At 44.5% G+C, this 22,030-nt stretch overlaps 1 protein-coding gene across 1 annotated transcript; it reads left to right on the top strand.

Annotated features, from left to right (window-relative positions):
- Positions 1–17,420: 17,420 nt before the first annotated feature.
- Positions 17,421–20,140, top strand: LOC119341798. Its single transcript, XM_037613651.1, has 2 exons — positions 17,421–17,707; positions 19,148–20,140. The coding sequence occupies exons 1-2, from the start codon at positions 17,614–17,616 to the stop codon at positions 19,900–19,902; spliced, it is 849 nt and encodes a 282-aa protein (XP_037469548.1). The 5' UTR covers positions 17,421–17,613; the 3' UTR covers positions 19,903–20,140.
- Positions 20,141–22,030: the final 1,890 nt, after the last annotated feature.

Raw genomic sequence — 22,030 nt, 5'->3', positions numbered from 1 at the left:
GTTAAAATGATTTAATTCATAACTAAATAACCGTAGCTCCGAATTTAATAAACTTTATATGTAAATGGGGTGCAAAATGCCTAGTTTAACATGGTCCACATTATTTTCCTGTTTAACAACTCTATAATTATGTAATAGGCAGAACAGTACCAAAACTAGATTATGGACATGAGGATTTTCCGGAATTGTGGTTTGTTGTTTCCGGCCTCATTTAAACTTGCCTAGATAGGTAGTTTAATTATGCCTCACCTCTTGCCATGTTTAACAACATTTAATATTGCATGGTAGCTTAAACGAGATTAAACTAAATATTTGATGTGGTGTTGTGTCAATATGTAACTCATTGCATATTGAGCTCCACTTAATTTGTAGTATTGTGTGTTGTAGTTTGCCATGCCATGCCTCTTTAAACCGGACATGCATCATACTTGGTTGTGCATCGTGCCATGGCTATGTGATGGTTGTTTACCATGTTGTCTGTTTCTTTCTGGTGTTGCTTCTTAGTTCCGGTAATGTTGCGATTGTGAGGATTCGTTCGACTGCTCCCATTCGTCTTCTTCATGGACTCGTTCTTCTTCCTTGCGGGATCTCAGGCAAGATGACCGCTACCCTGGATCTCACTACTATCATTGCTATGCTAGTTGCTTCGTTCTATCGCTATGCTGCGTTACCTATCTTTTTCTCATCAAGCCATCCCAAATTGCCATGAACCTCTAACCTTTGACACTTCTCCTATGCAAACCATTGCTTGGCTATGTTACCGCTTTTGCTCAGCCCCTCTTATAGCGTTGCTAGTTGCAGGTGAAGTTGAAGATTTCTCCATGGTGGACAGGATTTTGGTTGGGATATCACAATATCTCTTATATTATTAATGCATCTATATACTTGGTAAAGGGTGGAAGACTCGGCCTTTTGCCTAGTGTTTTGTTCCACTCTTGCCGCCCTAGTTTCCGTCATACCGGTGTTATGTTCTCGGATTTTGCGTTCCTTACGCGGTCGGGTGATTTATGGGACCCCCTTGACAGTTCGCTTTGAATAAAACTCCTCCAGCAAGGCCCAACCTTGGTTTTACCATTTGCCTCACCACCACCTACCTTTTCCCTTGGGAGTCGCTCTCTCGAGGGTCATCTTTATTTTAGCCCCCCCGGGCCAGTGCTTGTCTAAGTGTTGGTCCGAACCGAGTAGACTGCGGGGCCACCTCGGGGCAACTCGAGGGCTGGTTTTACTCGTAGGATGTCTCATCCGGTGTTGCCCTGAGAACGAGATATGTGCAGCTCCTATCGGGATTGTCGGCGCATCGGGCGGCTTTGCTGGTCTTGTTTTACCATTGTCGAAATGTCTTGTAAACCGGGATTCCGAGTCTGATCGGGTCTTCCTGGGAGAAGGTCTATTCCTTCGTTGATCGCGAGAGCTTGTCATGGGCTAAGCTGGGACACCCCTGCAGGGTATAATCTTTCGAAAGTCGTGCCTGCGGTTATAGGCAGATGGGAATTTGTTAATGTCCGGTTGTAGATAACTTGACACCAGATCCGAATTAAAACGCATCAACCGTGTGTGTGGCCGTGATGGTCTCTTTTCGGCGGAGTCCGGGAAGTGAACACGGTCTTTGGGTTATGTTTGACGTAAGTAGGAGTTCAGGATCACTTCTTGGTCATTGCCAGCTTCACGACCGTTCCGCTTGCTCTCTTCTCGCTCTTATTTGCGTATGTTAGCCACCATATATGCTTAGTCGCTGCTGCAGCCTCACCATTTTACCCCTTCCTTTCCTATTAAGCTTTGCTAGTCTTGATACCTATGGTAATGGGATTGCTGAGTCCTCGTGGCTCACAGATTACTACAACAACAGTTGCAGGTACAGGTTATTCGATGATCATGACGCGAGAGTGATGCTTGCTTGCATTGAGTTCTTCTTCTGCTTCTTCTTCGATCAGGGGATAGGTTCCAGGTCGGCAGCCTGGGCTAGCAGGGTGGATGTCGTTTGAGTTTCTGTTTGTGATTCATCCGTAGTCGGATGATGCTCTTATGTATTGTGATGTTGTATTCATGTGTCATTGTATGCCTTATGTATGTATCCCCATGTATTATGTAATGTTGATGTAATGATATCCACCTTGCAAAAGCGTTTCAATATGCGGGTCTATCCTTGGTGGGACCTTCGAGTTCCTTTTGGATAGGGTCGCATATTGGGCGTGACATATACTATCTTAGACATCTTCTATGATTGTGAGCCCCATTAATTATTTTCAAACCTGAGCAAATTAGTTGAAATTGGACAAGGAAGACAACATAATGAGTTATGCTTGGGTATATTTGTATAGAAGCTATAGTGTTATAGATCCTCCAACATGTGCTGCTTGCTATTTAGAATCCTTTGCTAGCCAAGATATCTGTACTAAGCGGGAATGCTGCTTGTGCATCCAGATTCCTTGAACCAAGTTTCTTCCATGAGTGTCCACCATATCTACCTATATGTGGTATTTACCTGCCGTTCCAAGTAAATTTGCATGTGCCAAACTCTAAACCATCAAATAATAATCTGTTTTGTATGCCTGAATCGCTCATGTAGCGACTAGGGGCTGTCAGTATTTTCCATGCTAGGTGGGTTATTCTCACGATGAGTGGACTCCGCTCATCATTCACGAGAAAATGACTGGTAACCGGGATGCCCAGTCCTATGATCAAAAGATCAAAAACAAAATCGCAAATAATTTAAACAAAACTCCCCCAGGACTATTGATAGTTGGATGGCACCCATTGTTTCGGACAAGCCGTGGAATGTGATTGTTGGTGGAGGGGGAGTAAAATCTTTACCTTTCTGTTTGGGAACCGCCTATATTGTATCTAGTATGGAAGTTATCGGGAACTCTTGGTTGTTATGTTGACAATGAAAGCATAACTCTCAAAATTATTTTCATCTCCGTTTAAAGCTTCGAGCTCTGGCACCTTTGCAAATGGGAAAACTTTGTTTTTGCCACTCTAGTTTTTGCCAACTTTGCTTATGCCACTCTAGAATTTGACATCTCACTTTTGCCACTCTTAGCTTTTGACAATACATCACAAATGACATTTCGTGGCAAAAACGATAATTTTTCATTTCACTTTTGCCACTCTTAGCTTTTGACATGTATCACAATTGCCACTCTAATTTTTTTGCTTTTGCCACGGAATGGCAAAAGTGATATATTGTCAAAAGCTAAGAGTGGCAAAAGTGAGATGTCAAATTCTAGAGTGGCATAAGCAAAGTTGGCAAAAACTAGAGAGGCAAAAACAAAGTTTTCCCTTTGCAAATCCCCGCTTCCCTCTGCGAAGGGCCTATCTTTTACTTTTATGCAAGAGTCAGTAGTATTCCTTCTCGTTCCAACCTACTCTTTAGTTGGCAAGCATCATGTGATGGGGAAAGATCTAAGCATATATTGGCATTCAAATATATTTGATCATGAATTATTATTGTTGATAATTATCTATATGATAAGTAAGTTGGGAGGCGAAACATTAAGCCCCTATCTTTCTCTGTGTTCGATGGATGCTATTTGTTCTAAAAATATGCTTTGAGTGGTAGAAATCATGGAGGACTATATGATAGTTGAGTATGTGGGATTTGCTAAATCAAGCTCTTACATAGACCCTTCCTGAAAATAAGATGAATTGCAATTGTTTGATGACTGGGAACATAGTTTGTTAGTTTTCAAGAAAGTTTATGGTCTATGCTTTAACATGTGAATAGCTTGTTACTTGATCATGAGAAGTTTTATGAGATGAGCTACTGTTATGACATATAATGATGCTAGAAAAGGTGATTGAAATTATTATTGATCAAACTTGTGCACCTGCTAGCATTCACACTTCATAAATTATTTCTTTTATCATTTACCTATTCGAGGACGAGCAGGAATTAAGCTTGGGGATGCTGATACGTCTCCAACGTATCTATAATTTATGAAGCATTCATGCTATTATATTATCTGTTTTGGATGTCTATGGGCTTTATTATACACTTTTATATTATTTTTGGGACTAACCTATTAACCGGAGGCCCAGCCCAAATTGTTGTTTTCTTGCCTGTTTCAGTGTTTCGAAGGAAAGGAATATCAAACAGAATCCAAATGGAATGAAACCTTCGGGAGAGTTATTTTTGGAACGGAAGCAATCCAGGGGACTTGGAGTGCACGTAAGGGAAGTAACAAGGAAGCCACGAGGCAGGGAAGCGCGCCCTACCCCTTGGGCGTGCCCCCCACCCTCATGGGCCCCTCGTGGCTCCCCTGACCGACTTCTTTCACCTATATATCTCCATATACCCTAAAAGCATCGAGGAGAAGAATAGATCGGGAGATCCGCTGCCGCAAGCCTCTGTAGCCACCAAAAACCCATCGGGACCCTGTTCCGGCACCCTGCCGGAGGGGGGATCCCTCACCAGTGGCCATCTTCATCATCCCGGCGCTCTCCATGACGAGGAGGGAGTAGTTCACCCTCGGGGTTGAGGGTATGTACCAGTCGCTATGTGTTTGATCTCTCTCTCTCGTGTTCTTGAGGTGATACGATCTTGATGTATCGCGAGCTTTGCTATTATAGTTGGATCTTATGATGTTTCTCCCCCTCTACTCTCTTGTAATGGATTGAGTTTTCCCCTTGAAGTTATCTTATCGGATTGAGTCTTTAAGGATTTGAGAACACTTGATGTATGTCTTGCTGTGCTTATCTGTGGTGACAATGGGATATTCACGTGATCTACTTGATGTATGTTTTGGCGATGAACTTGCGGGTTCAATGAACTTATGCATAGGGGTTGGCACAAGTTTTTGTCTTGACTCTCCGATAGAAACTTTGGGGCACTCTTTGAAGTACTTCGTGTTGGTTGAATAGATGAATCTGAGATTGTGTGATGCATATCGTATAATCATACCCACGGATACTTGAGGTGACATTGGAGTATCTAGGTGACATTAGGGTTTTGGTTGATTTGTGTCTTAAGGTATTATTCTAGTACGAACTCCATGATAGATCAAACGGAAAGAATAGCTTTGTGTTATTTTACTACAGACTCTTGAATAGATCAATCAGAAAGGATAACTTTGAGGTGGTTTCGGACCCTACAATAACCTCTTTGTTTGTTCTTTGCTATTAGTGACTTTGGAGTGACTCTTTGTTGCATGTTGAGGGATAGTTATATGATCCAATTATGTTATTATTGTTGAGAGAACTTGCACTAGTGAAAGTATGAACCTTAGGCCTTGTTTCCTACCATTGCAATACCGTTTACGCTCACTTTTATCACTTGTTACCTTGCTGTTTTTATAATTTAAGATTACAAAAACCTATATCTATCATCCATATTGCACTTATATCACCATCACTTCGCCGAACTAGTGCACCTATACAATTTACCATTGTATTGGGTGTGTTGGGGGCACAAGAGACTCTTTGTTATTTGGTTGCAGGGTTGTTTGAGATAGACCATCTTCACCCTACGCCTCCCACGGATTGATAAACCTTAGGTCATCCACTTGAGGGAAATTTGCTACTATCCTACAAAGCTCTGCACTTGGAGGCCCAACAACGTCTACAAGAAGAAGGTTGTGTAGTAGACATCAACGTGCCAATAAGAGGATTGCCTCAGTCCATGATTCAGATGAGCAGTAACTACCCGCCTAGTCGTGGGCGGTGCCGCTTCGATAAAGTTGTCAGGCTAGAAGCAATGTTCACACCTACACGACAGGCCTTGAAGGCTAAGTTACCTCGCGTCTTCGAGCGCTGAGTGGGTTCGGATGGGTCCTGTTTGGGGAACGCCATTCCTTCGAGGAGTGGTACATGGCGGCTTTAAAAGGAAATAATCTCGAAATATCAGAAAGGGGGAACTTGTCTGTCGAGCCAAGGACTTCGGATCCGAAGTTGTCACAATTGAAGAGGTCGTCCTCGGCATAGAAGACCAGTTCGGGGGCTACTGACAGTGTACTGGACCAGGGGGTGCCAACCTAGTCGACCCATAGTCCTCGGGCCGGTCCCCTGGGACCTCAATCTCCATCGGATGGACTCTAGAAGCTAGATGCCTAGACGTGATCAAGACTGCATCTACCAAAGACTTGTATACTCCAAGACATCTCCTGCCGCCTCCATGCGTTCTCGTGGATACTGACCATGTAACCATAGATGCCCTACCTGTACCTGGCATGTATATAAGCCAAAGGCTTTGGCCCGTAGAGGGGACTTCAACACGATTACATTCACCTAATCCTAGAGTTAGGTCTCTTCTTACAATCTCGAGGTAGATCAAGCTTGTACTTGATACATCATCATCATCAAATACAATCAAAGCAGTATCTCTTCGAGAGGGCCCGAACCTGGGTAAACATTATCTCCTTCGTCCTTGTTACTATCGATCCGAGATCCACTGCTTAGGACCCCCTACCCCGAGGTCTGTTGGTTTTACCACAGACACATCCCGACCCAGGCTTCGATTGGGGGTGAAAATAATCTCTAACCTAATCCCGATAGGAACGTCCGTGCCTCTCGAGTAGAGCCATGCACTAGACCAACCGGGAAGCTTGCTAGCAGGGGCGAGGGTGGTGGCCAGTGGCGACGGTCGGCGGGGAGTGGGGCGGGTGGGTGGAGCTTTCTCAGCTTTATTCAGTGTTATAACTTTATATAAGTGGCAGCGTCTAATTTATCCCTTCCTTCCCAATTTCAAGGGTGTGGCCCTCGCCTCCTCAATCTAATGATGCCACCTATATTCGTAAGCTCTCATCCGTAAAAACTTGCCTGTAACTGTAGCATCATTTATTTTTTGATAAAGGCGCTTTTATTATCTCAAAATGTAGCATCAAGCGGATACAAAACATTATGAGTACCACCCGCCCTCTGCATTACTAGGATGCACACAACCAAACAACAAAATTCTGGCAAAAGGAAAAGTAACAAAAATGACAAGTCAGCGACAGTAGAGTCCTATAGATCGACACTATGCCTATGTCAAAATGGAGGTAGATCGATTCGGAGGTTATGATGCCACCCATGTTGGAAAAAAAACCTCCATAGTCGCCTGATCCAACCGCGTACACACTGCCTTGAACAACGGTTGGTGCTTCGGTCTGAAAGGATTGAGAACAGGTGTCTAGAAGGGGGGTGATTAGACCATCAACAAATAAAGGTGGCAGTTTTTTTAGTTTTTCAAGTTGAGGTTGACAATTAGCACAATTTCAAGCATTCATAATACAATTCAAGCAAGCATGCAAAGAGTATATGAGCAGTGGAAAGTAAAGCATGCAACTTGCAAGAAAGTAAAGGGATGGGATTGGAGTGTGCAAACACAATTGGAGACTCTGAGATTTTTGGCATGGTTCCGATAGGTGGTGCTATCGTACATCCACGTTGATGGAGACTTCAACCCACGAAGGGTAACGGTTGCGCAAGTCCACGGAGGGCTCCACCCACAAACGGTCCACGAAGAAGTAACCTTGTCTATCCCACCATGGCCATCGCCCATGAAGGGACTTGCCTCACTTGGGTAGATCTTCACGAAGTAGGCGATCTCCTTGCCCTTACAAACTCCTTGGTTCAACTCCACAATCTTGACGGAGGCTCCCAAGTGACACCTAACCAATCTAGGAGACACCACTCTCCAAAAGGTAATAGATGGTGTGTTGATGATGAACTCCTTGCTCATGTGCTTCAAATGATAATCTCCCCAACACTCAACTCTCTCACACATATTTGGCTACGGTGTAAAGATGATTTGAGTGGAAAGCAACTTGGGGAAGGCTAGAGATAAAGATTCTTGTGGTTGGATTGGAATATCTTGGTCTCAACACATGAGTAGGTGGTTCTCTCTCAGAAAATGAATGCTAGAAGTGTAGGCACGTTCTGATGGCTCTCTCCACGAATGAAGAATGGGTGGAGGGGCATATATAGCCTCCACACAAAATCTAGCCGTTACACATAGATTCCCAAACTTGGTGGGACCGAATGGTAAAACTCGGCCAGACCGATTCAGGTAAAAATGTGAATGTTAGGATTTTCGGTGGAACCGATGTGCAGGGGTTAGGGTAAAACCTTAACTCGGTTTGAACGATTACGCAAACTCGGTCGGACCGATTTTGGTAATAAGCAAACTAAGTATTGGTCAAGCAAACTCGGTGGGACCGATTTCACAAACTCGGTGGGACTGATTTTGTTGCAACAAGTCACAGAGAATTTGCAAGCCCATCTCGGTGAGACCGACATCCCCTCGGTGAGAACGAACTGATTAGGGTATGGTAGTGGCTATGTCATATGAACTCGGTGGCACCGGATAGATCAAATCGGTGGGGCTGATTTTGACTTTTAGGTTTAGGACATATGTGGATATGAGACAGTGGTTGAGGGTTTTGGAGCATATCACTAAGAACTTTGAGCAAGCAAGCCATTAAGCAAGACCTCATCCCCTTATAACAATATTGGCTTTCCTATGGTCTCAATGTGATCTTGGATCACTTAAATAAAAAGGTAGAGTCTTGAGCTTCTGCCAATGTTTGTCCTTAGCATCTTGAAGGGTTCCACATCCTCTTGTCCATGTCCATGCCACTCCAATGTTGAACTTATCTGAAATATACTAAGTAGAAATATTAGGCCAACATGAGATATGTTGACATTAATTATCAAAATCACACGGGGAGCACTTGTGCTTTCAATCTCCCCTTTTTGGTAATTGATGACAACATACATCAAAGCTTTAGATAAAGATATAAGGAAATAGCAAGTAAAGCTTTAGACGGACATGCAACATGCATTAGCTCCCCCTACATGTATGCAATCATGTCATGATAGATCGTAAGAGTATGAGAATGCATAAACATGATAGAGCAAGCAATGAGTTACATGTGTCTTGGCTATATGCATCAGAGAAAATAGTGTAGATACTGGAAATATACCTTCATGTTCATGAATTTCTCTTGCAAACAATACATGCCACAGCAACGGATCGTCATGCACATGAGTGTGATGCATATACTTACCTTGTGGTCTCGAACTAGCTTTGGAAGAGATGTACCTGGGTAAACAAGGTTAGATAACATAAGAACATCTACTAGACAAAGCAAGAGCAGGAGATCACAAGAATACCAAGACTGGGATGACATGTTGAGAGTGAGCACTTAGTACTCTATTTGGTTATAGACATGTCCCCAGGAATAAAGATATGCAATGAATTCCAAAGATTTTGTCCCCTTAGGACTGAGCTCTCTCCCCCTGAATCTGACATTGGATAATGGGAGAATATAGGGTAAATAAAATCAAAGCAAACAAGAAAATATCCAGAGCAAGAATAAATCATAACATATACTATCATGTATTTCCCCTCTTGAAGACATGAGATAACTTTCCTCTTAAGGATAGGAGCATCAGGAGAAGCCTTTATGAGTGCATTCTCTCTTATATGATAAGCTTTGATGTGCTCTCTCTCCCCCTTTGACATCAATTTCCAAGAAGGGACTTCTGGAGCATGAGTCAAGTAGGTTCGGTCTTTGAGCCACATTAAAAAGCAATATGTAATATATGATGCTGGTAGAGGAAAAGTATCATTGAGTGGAGACGGGACAAATATGCAGGATGCAAGTGACACAATTTTTATCTCAGTGTTGAAATCGGTTGCACCGAGTTGATATTTTTGATGGCACCGAGATGGTTCGGTTTGACCGAAGTAAACAACCCGGTGAGGCCGAGTTCAATCCAGAGAGAAAAACACTTGTCACCTCGGCTCACTTAGGCAATTAAGATCTCACAAGGTTATGCAAGGAATTAAGTGAAGGATTTGCAATGAATTGGATGCAGGGAATGCAGAACAGCAAAGAAAAGAAAAGAAATCTAGATGAAGTTTTTTTTTTTGAAAGGGGAACTAGCATGCAAGAGACAAATGCAATAGCACAAAGAAACATCAGAGAACTTCATCTAGAAATGGTCGGCGACAAAGTCACCTATGTTAGAGTATATTGACTTAGGAGTCAAGTGAGGACACTTGATCATAGGTCATACTCATCGTTTAAGCTCAAAATGGGGTTGCCATTTTTCGTTTAAGCATTTTGATGTATTCACATCTTGTTGATTTGCTTTGACCCATGTCTTGGTTAAAGCTTCTCTAAGATGGAATGACATACCTTGGGTGGTGGTATTGAGCTTGGTCATGTAGTTGAACTTGTGTAGGGTGCTCAAGTTGATGTAGATCATCAAGAATTGGGAGCGCCACCTGTAGTTTAAGTTCATCTTCCTACATGGGTTAGTTTTGCAAGGAAGAGCACTTGTGTATCCAAAGTGACAATCATGAAATTTGATATCAATTGAAATTTGATATAAGGAATTTGTCAAAGGATATATTGAATGGATTTGTGCTTCCTTGTCTTCAACCACCATGTTGTAGAGACATGGAGATGTAGAGATTTCTTAGAATGTGACTGAGTTACAATCTCATAGAGTTGGGTTCGTCCAAGTACCTACAAGGGTAGATAGCATGCAAGAGTACAACTATATCCAAGACATATGATCATCATCATAAGAGAAATATCAAGGATTAGTCATTGAAAGGCTCATGCCTTGGATGCATCCACATGGAGTTTTTACTCCAAATTTGAGGCATCAATGATGTTCAATTCACCTCTCAACCTGCAAAACACTTTCTCATCAAGTGGTTTGGTGAATATATCCGCCAATTTCTTATCGGTATGAACATGCTTAAGTTTGATATCTCCCTTATCAAAATGATCTCGAATGAAATGACGACGAACTTCAATATCTTAGTTCGAGAATGTTCCATGGGATTATGAGCAATCTTAATAGCACTCTCATTGTCACAAAGCAATGGAACATGTTTCACATATATCCCATAATCTTTAAGAGTTTGGGTCATCCAAAGTAAATGAGCACAACATGAACCAACGGCAATGTATTCCGCTTCGGCGGTGGATAAGGATACCGAGTTTTGTTTCTTGGAGGACCAAGACACAAGAGATCTACCAAGAAATTGAAAAGTACCCGAAGTGTACTTCTATCAACCTTGTCACTGGCATCGTCCGAGTCAGAGTAGCCAACAAGATTAAAAGAAGACCTCTTAGGATACCAAATGCCAAAAATTGGTGTATGTATTAAGTATCTCACTATCCTTTTCACAGCCTTAAGATGGCATTCTTTGGGGCCGCTTGATATCGTGCACACATGCACACACTTAGCATGATATTGGGATGGGAGGCACATAGATATAACAATGAACCAATCATAGAGTAGTAAACCTTTTGGTCAACCGGTTCGCCATCCTTTGTCAAGTCAAGATGTCCACTAGTAGGCATGGGGGTATTCATACCTTTGCATTCTTTGCATGTTGAACTTCTTGAATAAGTCCTTGGTGTACTTTGTTTGAGAGATAAAGGTTCCCTCCTTAGTTTGCTTGACTTGCAAACCAAGAAAAAACTTGAGTTCACTCATCATGGACATCTCAAACTTTTCCAACATTAGCTTCCCAAAATTTTCACTAGAATGAGGGTTAGTTGAACCAAATATGATATCATCAACATAAATTTGGCACACAAATAATTCTCCATTAACCCTTTTAGTAAAGAGTGTAGAATCAATTTTACCAATCTCAAACCATTTTTCAAGAAGAAACTTAGTCAAGCATTTATACCAAGCTCTAAGAGCTTGCTTAAGACCATAAAGAGCTTTGTGTAGTTTGTAAACATGGTCGGGTTTCTTAGGATTAACAAAGCCGGGAGGTTGTTTAACATAAACTTAATCCTCAATTTCACCATTAATAAAAGCACTTTTGATATCCATTTGATATAAGGTAATGTCATGATGATTGGCATAAGCAAGTAAGATGCGAATGGACTCAAGTCTAGCAACGGGGGCATATGTCTCACCATAGTCCATACCTTCGACTTGAGTGTAGCCTTGAGCAACGAGACGAGCCTTGTTGCGTACAACTTGTCCATCTTCATCTTGCTTGTTCTGAAACACCCATTTGGTTCCAATGACATTGTGCTTCTCATCGGGCTTTTCAACCAACGTCCACACTTGGTTCCTCTCAAAGTTGTGTAGCTCTTCATGCATGGCATTTATCCAATCTGGATCTTCCAATTCTTCTTCAACCTTCATAGGTTCAATTGTAGAAATGAACGAGTAATGTTCACAAAAGTTAGCCAAATGAGATTTGGAGCGAGTAATTCTCCCGGTTTGAATGTCATCAAAGATTTGTTCGACGGGATGATCTCTTGAGACTCTTGCTCGAAATCGTGAGAGCTTTTGTTTGGGTCGGGGTGGAACATCCTCTTCATTGTCTTGTTCTTCTTCTTGTCTTTCTTCGTTGTTGCTGGCGTTGTTATTGTCCCGTGGAGGTGGAGAAGGAGGTAGTCGAGGTTCATCTTGTTGTACATCCTCATTCTCATCGTCTTGATGTGTCCCACTTGTGGATGCCTCCAAGTCAACTTGTGGTTCCCCTTGGCGTGAAGTTGAGGCTTCGGCTTGGATGGACGAGGTACTCTCCTTCACCTCCATTTGGCGAATCTTGTCGATAGACAAGTCTTGGATTGCTTCCGAAGGATCTTTGTCACCTACATCAATTAGCAATTTCTCTACTTGCGAGCTATTAGATTCATCAAACTTCACATATGCCGTCTCTTCAACCTTTCGGGTGAAACTTTTGTAGACATGGTAAGTGTGAGGTTTGAGACATAACCGAGTAGGAAACCTTCATGAGATTTAGGAGCAAATTTCGAACGACGATGCTTGTCAAGAATGTAGCACTTTGAGCCGAATACCCGAAAGTGTCCAACTTGGGGTTTGTTACCGATGAGAAGCTCGTATGCCATCTTGCCGAGTAGCTTGTGAAGATATAGACGATTCATTGCATGACAAACTGTCTCAACCGCTTCTGCCCAAAAGTGTTTTGGCGTCTTGTACTCATCAAGCATCGTTCTTGCCATTTCGATGAGCGTCTAGTTCTTCCTCTCAACAACTCCATTTCTTTGAGGTGTGTATGTAGCCGAGAACTCATGTGAAATCCCTTATTCGTCAAGGAAGATGTCCACATTGGCGTTCTTGAACTCCATTCCGTTGTCGCTGCGAACCTTCTTGATCTTCACTTCAAATTGGTTTTGGGCCTTCCTAGCGAAGTTTTTGACGATCTTTTGGTCCTATGATTTATCATCAAGAAAGAACACCAACGTAAATCTTGAAAAATCATCAACAATGACCAATCCAAACGAGTTACCACCGAGACTCTTGTAGGCATTGGGACCGAAAAGATCCATATGAAGTAGCTCGAGCGGTCACCTCGTGGTCATGATGTTCTTCACGGGGTGGCTTCCTCCAACCTGTTTTCCTGCTTGGCAAGTGCTGCAAAGTCTATCCTTGTCAAATATGACATCTTTAACACCAAGGATATGATCACCTTTAATAAGCTTGTCAAGGTTTCGCATGCCCACATGACCTAACCGTCTATGCCACAACCAACCTTTAGAAGATTTAGCAATTAAGCAAGTTCTAGGTTAAGCCTTTTTAGTGAAGTCAACAATGTATATATCACCTCTACGTATGCCGGTAAAGACCATTCTATGATTATCTCTTCGAAACACTTGGCAATCTACTTTAGTAAATAGGACATTGAATCCAAAGTCAGCTAGTCTAGATACAGATAGTAGATTATAGCCAAGAGATTCAATGAGCATAACATTTTGTATGGAGCTGTCATGTGAAATGGCCACCTTACCTAGGACAATCACCTTACCTTTGAGTTATCACTAAAAGTGACATACTTTGAGGGCCGTCATTTTTAGCAAGCTCACGAAACATATCTTTGTCTCTGGTCATGTGATCGGTACATCCACTATCAAGGACCCATTCCTTTCCTCCAGCCATGTAGCCGCGAAGGTGAGCCATAAGACCAAAGTGTCTCATAGACTCTTCAAGATCAAGATCACTATCATCATCCTCATCATAGTATCCATGTTCAACATCATCTTGCAAATGATCATTTCATAGAGGGAGTGATTCATTAGATATATGATTTTGACAATGTTCATCTCTATGAATTCTAATAGCTTCGGAAATGATATTGCTAATAATTCCAACATCTCCTTTGGCACGCATAAGATTAGTAAGCTCAAATAAACAATCTCCAAACTTAGGATCATTGGGATTCATCTTATTCAAAGTAATAGACTTATGAAGAATCTCATCTAAGTTTTTCAAGGAATAGTCTGAAAATCGTTCCTCAAGAATCTCCATATAGTATAAGCACAATCAAGAGTTGGCAAGTGACCAATCAAGTTTCTAGGCAAACCTCTAGTGATAAGATTGATAGTTCTAAGATTGCGAATCATGTCAAGAGACTCATCATGGGTACGATGCAAGGGGTCAACAAGGGGTTCATAAGGAGTAGTAATGTACTTGTTCAAGTGATATTCATGAAAAATTCCAAGCATCTCATTTTTCCACTCACTAAAGAACTCTCCATCAAGCATAGGCGCTCTACGTCTAAGACTCCCCAATGTAGACTCATCCATCTTCCTCCAATGGTGATTAAACCAAAGCAATGAAGACCAACGCTCTAATACCAATTGAAAGGATCGAGAAGAGGTGTCTAGAGGGGGGTGATTAGACCCTCAACAAATAAAGCTGGCAGTTTTTAAGGTTTTCAAGTTGAGGTTGAAAATTAGCACAATTTTAAGCATTCATACTACAATTCAAGCAAGCATGCAAAGAATATATGAGCAGCGGAAAGTAAAGGGATGGGATTGGAGTATGCAAACACAATTGGAGACATGGAGATTTTTGGCATGGTTCCGATAGGTGGTGCTATCGTACATCCACGTTGATGGAGACTTCAACCCACGAAGGGTAATGGTTGCGCGAGTCCACGGAGGGCTCCACCCATGAAGGGTCCACGAAGAAGCAACCTTGTCTATCCCACCATGTCCATCGCCCACGAAGGACTTGCCACACTTGGGTAGATCTTCACGAAGTAGGTGATCTCCTTGCCCTTACAAACTCCTTGGTTTAACTCCACAATCTTGACGTAGGCTCCCAAGTGACACCTAACCAATCTAGGAGACACCACTCTCCAAAAAGGTAATAGATGGTGTGTTGATGATGAACTCCTTGCTCTTGTGCTTCAAATGATAGTCTCCCCAACACTCAACTCTATCTCACAGATTTGGCTATGGTGGAAAGATGATTTGAGTGGAAAGCAACTTGTGGAAGGCTAGAGATCAAGATTCTTGTGGTTGGATTGGAATATCTTGGTCTCAACACATGAGTAGGTGGTTCTCTCTCAGAAAATGAATGTTGAAAGTGTAGGCACGTTCTGATGGCTCTCTCCACAAATGGAGAATGGGTGGAGGGGTATATATAGCCTCCACACAAAATCTAGTCGTTACACATAGATTCCCAAACTCGATGGAACCGAATGGTAAAACACTGTCAGACCGATTCAGGTAAAAATGTGAACGTTAGGATTTTTGGTGGTACCGACAAGGTCAACTCCATGGGGCCGATGTGCAGGGGTTAGGGTAAAACCTCAACTCGGTTTGACTGATTACACAAACTCGGTGGGACCGATTTTGGTAATAAGCAAACTAAGTATTAGTCAAGCAAACTCGGTGGGACCGATTGCACAAACTCGATGGGACCGATTTTGTTGCAATAGGTCACAGCGAATTTGCAAGCCCATCTCGGTGAGACCGAGATCCCATCGGTAAGTCCAAACTGATTAGGATTTGGTAGTGGCTATGTATATGAACTCGGAGGCGCCGAATAGATCAAATCGATGGGGCCGAGTTTGACTTTTAGGTTTAAGACATATATGGATATGAGAAATAGTTGAGGGTTTTGGAGCATATCACTAAGCACTTTGAGCAAGCAAGCCATTAAGCAGCACCTCATCCCCTTTTAATAGTATTGGCTTTCCTATGGACTCAATGTGATCTTGGATCACTTAAATAAAAAGGTAGAGTCTTGAGCTTCTGCCAATGTTTGTCCTTAGCATCTTGAAGGGGTTCCACATCCTCTTGTCCATGTCCAGGCCACTTCAATATTAAACTTATCTGAAATATATTAAGTAGAAATATTAGTCCAACAAGAGATTTTTTGACATTAATTACCAAAATCACCAAGGAAGCACTTGTGCTTCAGTAGCGTAGACTACATACGAAGCAAGTGCGTACAACGAAAAATAACCTGTAGAGAAGAAGCATTTTTGTCATTAAAAATTAAATCATTTCTACATAGCCAAAGCGACCCATGTAAGGCATACGCTCCCACCCTTATTAGCGTTTTGAACTTATTTGAAATACGGTCCAACTAATGACCAAATAATATTGGCAACACTTGTGGGCGGATACAAATTTGACGCTATTTGGATGACTGACCATGTAGAACGTGAAAACTTGCATAGGAAAAAGAGGTGCTTGATTATCTCGTCATGAGTGCAAAAGCAACACTACTTACTTCCTGGCCAGTTGCGTCGTGCAAGGTTGTCTTTCGTTAGCACAACTCCCCTACGAATATACCACATGAAGATTTTAACTTTAGTTGGAATCTTTGACTTCCAAATTTTCTTGTTATTACTCACTGGTACCTCAGAGTGCATTAGCGCATGATACATAGAGTCTATTGTGAAAGACCCCGATGTAGTAAGGTTCCAGCGAAAAACATCTCGGCCTTGTGTCAGGTTAATCGAATCCAGACGGGATAAAAGATTATGCCATGACATAAGTCGGGGGCCAATCAAGTCTCGCCTGAACGAAATATTCGACGGAGACGAACTGAGCACGTGTGCAATAGTATTAATTTTATCGCGAGCAATGGTGTATAAGGCTCGGTATTGTTCTCGGAGACTGGCATTGCCTAGCCATATGTCTTCTCAGAAACGAATTTCCGACTGCCCTTTATCGCAAAAGACCCAAAGCGAAAGAGATGTTTCTTTGCCGCCATTAGACGAGCTCAAAAGTGCGAGTCGCCAGGTTTCCAATAGGCCCGAGCCACTGCCTTTTGGTCTAGATACTTGTTGCACAACATGGTTTGCCAAACACAATCCTCAGTAAGAAGTTTGAACAACCATTTACTAAGTAGGGACACACTCTTGACCTACAGGTCATGAATTCCAATGCCATCTTGGTCTTTAGGCCTACAAACCATGTTCATTTGACCAGCATGTACCTTTTTTCAGCATCTTCTTGCCAAAAGAATATACATCTAAAATAGTCCAGTCTTTACACCGCCGTTTATTTACATGCTATAGAGAAGAAGGAGCGGTCCACTGGGAAAACGAAATACTTGGTTGAGTGAAAAGAAGGGCACGTAGGACAGTACACCCACCCTCCGAGATCGCGCACGAATCCCGAGGGCTGCACCCCGGATCACACACACATGCCGATGCCTCCGGGTGTCAAGATATCTAGCTCAATCCCACGCTTCCCACTTCACCTCTCCCTCCAGCCATCGCGCGGCAAGCGTGACCTCCCCCCCAGCCCAGCCAGTAGCCACGGGCGGAGCCGAGAGCCAGCGTCTTCCTCGCATCACTCGGTGCCACTGCGCGCCTCGCCAGCTCCCGTAATTCCGGCGCGAGCGCGCGCACACACTGCCGGAACGAACGGGGGAGCGATGGGGCTGCTGTCGCACCGGGTGGAGCGGTCGGAGCTAAAGCCCGGCGACCACATCTACACATGGCGCGCCGCCTACTCCTACTCCCACCACGGTACGTGTGAATTGCATGTTGGGGCCGCCATCCTTCTCGCCGCATTTCGCGTTTCCGGGCGGCTAATTCGGCGGAGAGAGGAGTGTTGCTTCGACATCGGTTTTGCCTTGCTCGTTCTGCTCTGCTCGTGCTCTGCCTCTGCTTCCATTCCCTCCCTACGTACGTCCGCGAGCAGATTCTCGCAGTTAATCGCGCTGGGGTGTATTTGCAGCAGCTTAACCGTACTGCTATGTTCTGCCTTGCTCGTTCTCGGACCTGGAGGGAATGGAGTGTTGCTTCGACACCGGTTTTGCCTTGCTCGTTCAGCACTGCTCTGCTCGTGCTCTGCCTCTGCTTCCATCCCCTCCGTACGTACGTCCGCGAGCAGATTCTCGCAGTTAATTACGCCGGGAGCAGCTTGGCCGTACAGTAGGCTCAGCGTCCTCGTCGGCTTCCCTAATAGCGGACGCGTATTTCTGTCGGTACGCTTCTGGGTCCCGTCGAATTTGCTGCATCCTTGATTGGCTTTACTAGCTGTCTAGCTGTATTGTATACAGTCCCCAAATTTAATGACCGAACTAGTAGCAGTACAATTGCCCAAGCGGATCTTGCTTCAGTTTGCAACTTCGCAACGTGCTTTGGCAGAAAAGATAATAGCCACTCGGAAGTATTTTAGATCAGACACTGACAGAATTTGACGATCCAAACGGACTCGATATGCCACGCAGCGAAAAGAAAAATAATGCTACTAGCTCACCTGCTCTACAATTCTCTTTTCTGTGCAACTATAACTCAGAACTGTTACCTAGACTAACTGTTGGTGACTGATGATCTAACACAAACTGTTGGTGACTACACATGTGTAATTTTCCAGTGTTCAAGTGTCGATCTTAGCATCCATTTACTTACCTTTATTACTTGTGACCAAAGTGACCCTCTTTCCACTTTGATGCCTTCATGCATCTTCTTCTTCTTCTTCTTCTTCTTCTTCTTCTTCTTCCAGCTAGCTGCTGCGTTACCATGACTCTTTTACTTTGCATCTTTTTCCATTTTTAACCTTCTTTCGTCAGCCGTAATTTAATCCACACTTGGGAACATAAAGGACTCTTCTTCGTGGTGTCGCTATGCGCTGGCTACATGCAGGGACATCATGGTACTTTTTCCCTTGCATTTGCAGCCATCGTTCCCAGCTGCTCAAGTGACAATTATACAGATGCCCTCCTTGGACATATGTACCGGAGGACATACATGGGGACACGGGGTCACTCTCCACATGTCTAAACCTGCATAAAAAAGCTGGCATGTTTCCGAGTAGTAGTATTCATTTGTAGCCATTCAATAAGGAATTAAGATAAAAAGCAAAAAAAATGAATAGAGAATGTATGTGTGTAGCGTGTACTATGGTCACTGATGAGTGAATTTGTTCTATCTCGAATTTCATGTCATGCTCAATTTCTTCAGGTATTTACGTCGGCGGAAGCAAGGTGGTGCATTTCACAACGAAGAAAGAAGCGGGAACGGCGGGCCTTGACTCCGCCGTGGCTATCTCGAGCCTCATTTCCGCCGGCTCACCCGAGTGCCCGACCTTCCCGGACTGCGGCTTCCAGCTCCCCGACAGCGGTGTCATCCTCACCTGCCTCGACTGCTTCCTCCGCGACGGCGCCCTCCACGGCTTCGAGTACGGCGTCCCTCCCGCCGTGTTCCTCGCCAAGCTCCGCGGCGGGACCTGCACCACCGCCGCGTCCGACCCGGCGGATGCCGTGGTGCACCGGGCGATGTACCTGCTCCAGAACGGGTTTGGCAGCTACGACGTGTTCGAGAACAACTGCGAGGACTTCGCGCTATACTGCAAGACCGGGCTCCTGCTGCCGCCGGAGAAGGGCATCAGGAGGAGCGGCCAGGCGGCCTCCGCCGTCGGCGTGCCGCTGGCGGCGCTCTTCTCGACTCCGTTCAGGCTCATGTCGGCCGGCCCGCTGGGCATGGCCGCCGTCACGGCGGGGATGTACTGCGCCGGCAGGTACATCACCGACATTGGGGTGAGGAAGGACGTGGTGAAGGTGGAGGTGGAGAACCTGTCGGCGCATCTGGGCTTGCGCCGGGCCAAAGCCGAAGAAGAATGGGTGAAGAAGAAACAGCAGCCCGCTAAGGTGACGACGAGGTTGCTGCCGCTGAAGAGGAAACGTGACAGTGATTTGCATTTGCAATCCGTGAAGTGACCAGGAGCTGCTGTTGTGATTCTTTATGTTTGATCTGTGTGATAGTTTGGAGTTTGTACTTCACGGAATAAGCCAGTAAGGCCGAATAGTGCAGTATAGATATCGAAGGTGAAGTCTTTTTACTTGAGCAATTCACTCTGTATCATAGGAACTCATCTTCTTCCCTGTTAGACGTGTCAAGGAGTTTGCGTAGTTGGACGACCAGGCTATAATCGGTTAGCTTTATATAGTTTAATTATCTGTTTCTGCTCTGTGAATTGCATAGATCATATAATTATCTGTTTCTGTTCTGTGATCTCTCTTATTCATCTATTGATTCTCTTCGAGCATTATTTGCCAATTAGCCTGCCATCACCCGCTACGTTACGAGTACATGCCCACACAGTGGTGGTCCGACAAAGTTTGTCAGTGGGGCTGAAAGTTTGAGTGGAGATTTTATTGTGTGTGCCCTCTAAAGAATTTTTATATATATTTCCCTTGAGCGTCCAAAAGTATTTTAGGAATTTTAGTCGGGGCCTGCCTGCCCCCCGCTGAGCCCTCTGTCGGTCGGTTGAGCGAGCCCACAACAAAATCCACAAAGTGCTCTCCATTCCTGAAGTATTTCCAGGACTGATGACAACAGCGTAGCATGTCGGTGCTGTCTACTTTCAGGTCAGGGTCAGTAGTAGTCAGTAGAAGTACTCAGTAGCAGATGACTCGTCCAGAGCACATGCATGATTCCAAAATGACAACTTGGGGCATGCAGAATCTCATCGAAGCCGCAAGCGAAACTTCACCCTCGCTAACCTTTGCCCACGTGAGATGATGCGAGATCTCGATGGATGGATGGATGGATGGATGGAGGAGGAGGAACATGCATGGTAAAGATGGCTGTTGTTTCTTCTGAATTTACTCGGATCGGATGCCCTGCCCTTAACTTTAATTTTCCTCTGTGTGTGTTCCTCTGCCTTTAATCATTGGCCTCATAGACTCTCTCTCACCAGTCCTATTGCTTTGATTCTCATTATTTTAGCAAAAGGCTGGTCATGTCGTGGATGATTGAGATCTGGGTGTTGGTTGATCCATCGAAGCAGGTAAGGAAAGGGCCAGCTCAGGACCATTGTTACAGACTGGTAAGACAATCAGACAAGTTACAGACTACTTGTCACTAATAGTCAGTAGACTACGTGTTATATATACAGCAAACTTGTCCTCTGCCGGCTTGTCTCAGTGATTGAAGTATATAGAATAGGAGAGCATGTGATTAGGACGTGTTTGCTCGTTGTCAGATTCTTTGATTATGTGTGGCAAGTTCTAAGCTTGTGGCTCGACGCAATGGGGTAGGTGTAGAGCTCTGTAAAGTATTGGATTATAGATGGGCTTTGGCCCATATAAGATAATAATATCTGGTTAATCTTGTTGACTATAATGTTTATTTAGAAAATATAGGATAGTGTAGCATTTATTTCACCTTGCCTTCGAGCATCTCCAGCTGCCTCCCAAGAAGCCCCCAGGAGCTCTTTTTCAGTGCCGGCCGACAAAAAAGTCCCAGCCACGCCCCCACGATCTTACTTTTCGCGGATCAGTCAAAAAATACAGCCGGCGAGCCCAGGCGAAACCCAAGATCCTGGGGGCAGCTGGGGGGCACCGGCGCTATTTTCTTTGCCTTTCTGGCCCACTGTCGATGACTTTCCCACACCAAGCCAAACAAAACCACGTCCTTCTCTCACCCACCATGTCCTCTCTCTCCCACTTTCTCTCTCTCCCTTTATCCCTTTCTCTCATCCCCTCCCCGCCGCTCGTGCTCCCGATCCAGAGCGTCCCGGCACCGTTGCCTCGACCCCCCCCTTCGCCCGCTGCGTAGCCGGCTGCTGCAACCCACGACGCCGCCAGCCTCGGCCCCGACCGCTACACCCCACGGCGCCGCCGCTGCACCCAACGACCTCAGCCCCGGCCGTTGTGTGTTCTTCCACGGCCGCAGCAATGGTGGCCGACAGAGTCAAGGCGGCCATGGGCTTCCGGCGCAGCCCGGCCATGCCCAAGACCTCCTCCACCACCTCCTCCCGCAAGACTTCGGCACCAGCACCGTCGCAGCATGCCGTCCCTGTCCCGGCGGTGGCGCGACCGCAGAAGCCGACGCCGGGGCAGC

Source organism: Triticum dicoccoides, chromosome 7B (genome assembly GCF_002162155.2).
Source record: "Triticum dicoccoides isolate Atlit2015 ecotype Zavitan chromosome 7B, WEW_v2.0, whole genome shotgun sequence".
In the NCBI taxonomy this organism is placed as follows: Eukaryota; Viridiplantae; Streptophyta; class Magnoliopsida; order Poales; family Poaceae; genus Triticum; species Triticum dicoccoides.
Note: the sequence above shows the minus strand (reverse complement) of the source record. Positions and strands in the feature narration are given on the sequence as shown.

Coding starts and splice junctions, on each gene's coding strand:
- LOC119341798 (XM_037613651.1), top strand. CDS start 17,614: ATGGGGCTGCTGTCGCACCGGGTGGAGCGGTCGGAGCTAAAGCCCGGC. Junction 17,708..19,147: donor CTACTCCTACTCCCACCACG/GTACGTGTGAAT, acceptor CAATTTCTTCAG/GTATTTACGTCGGCGGAAGC.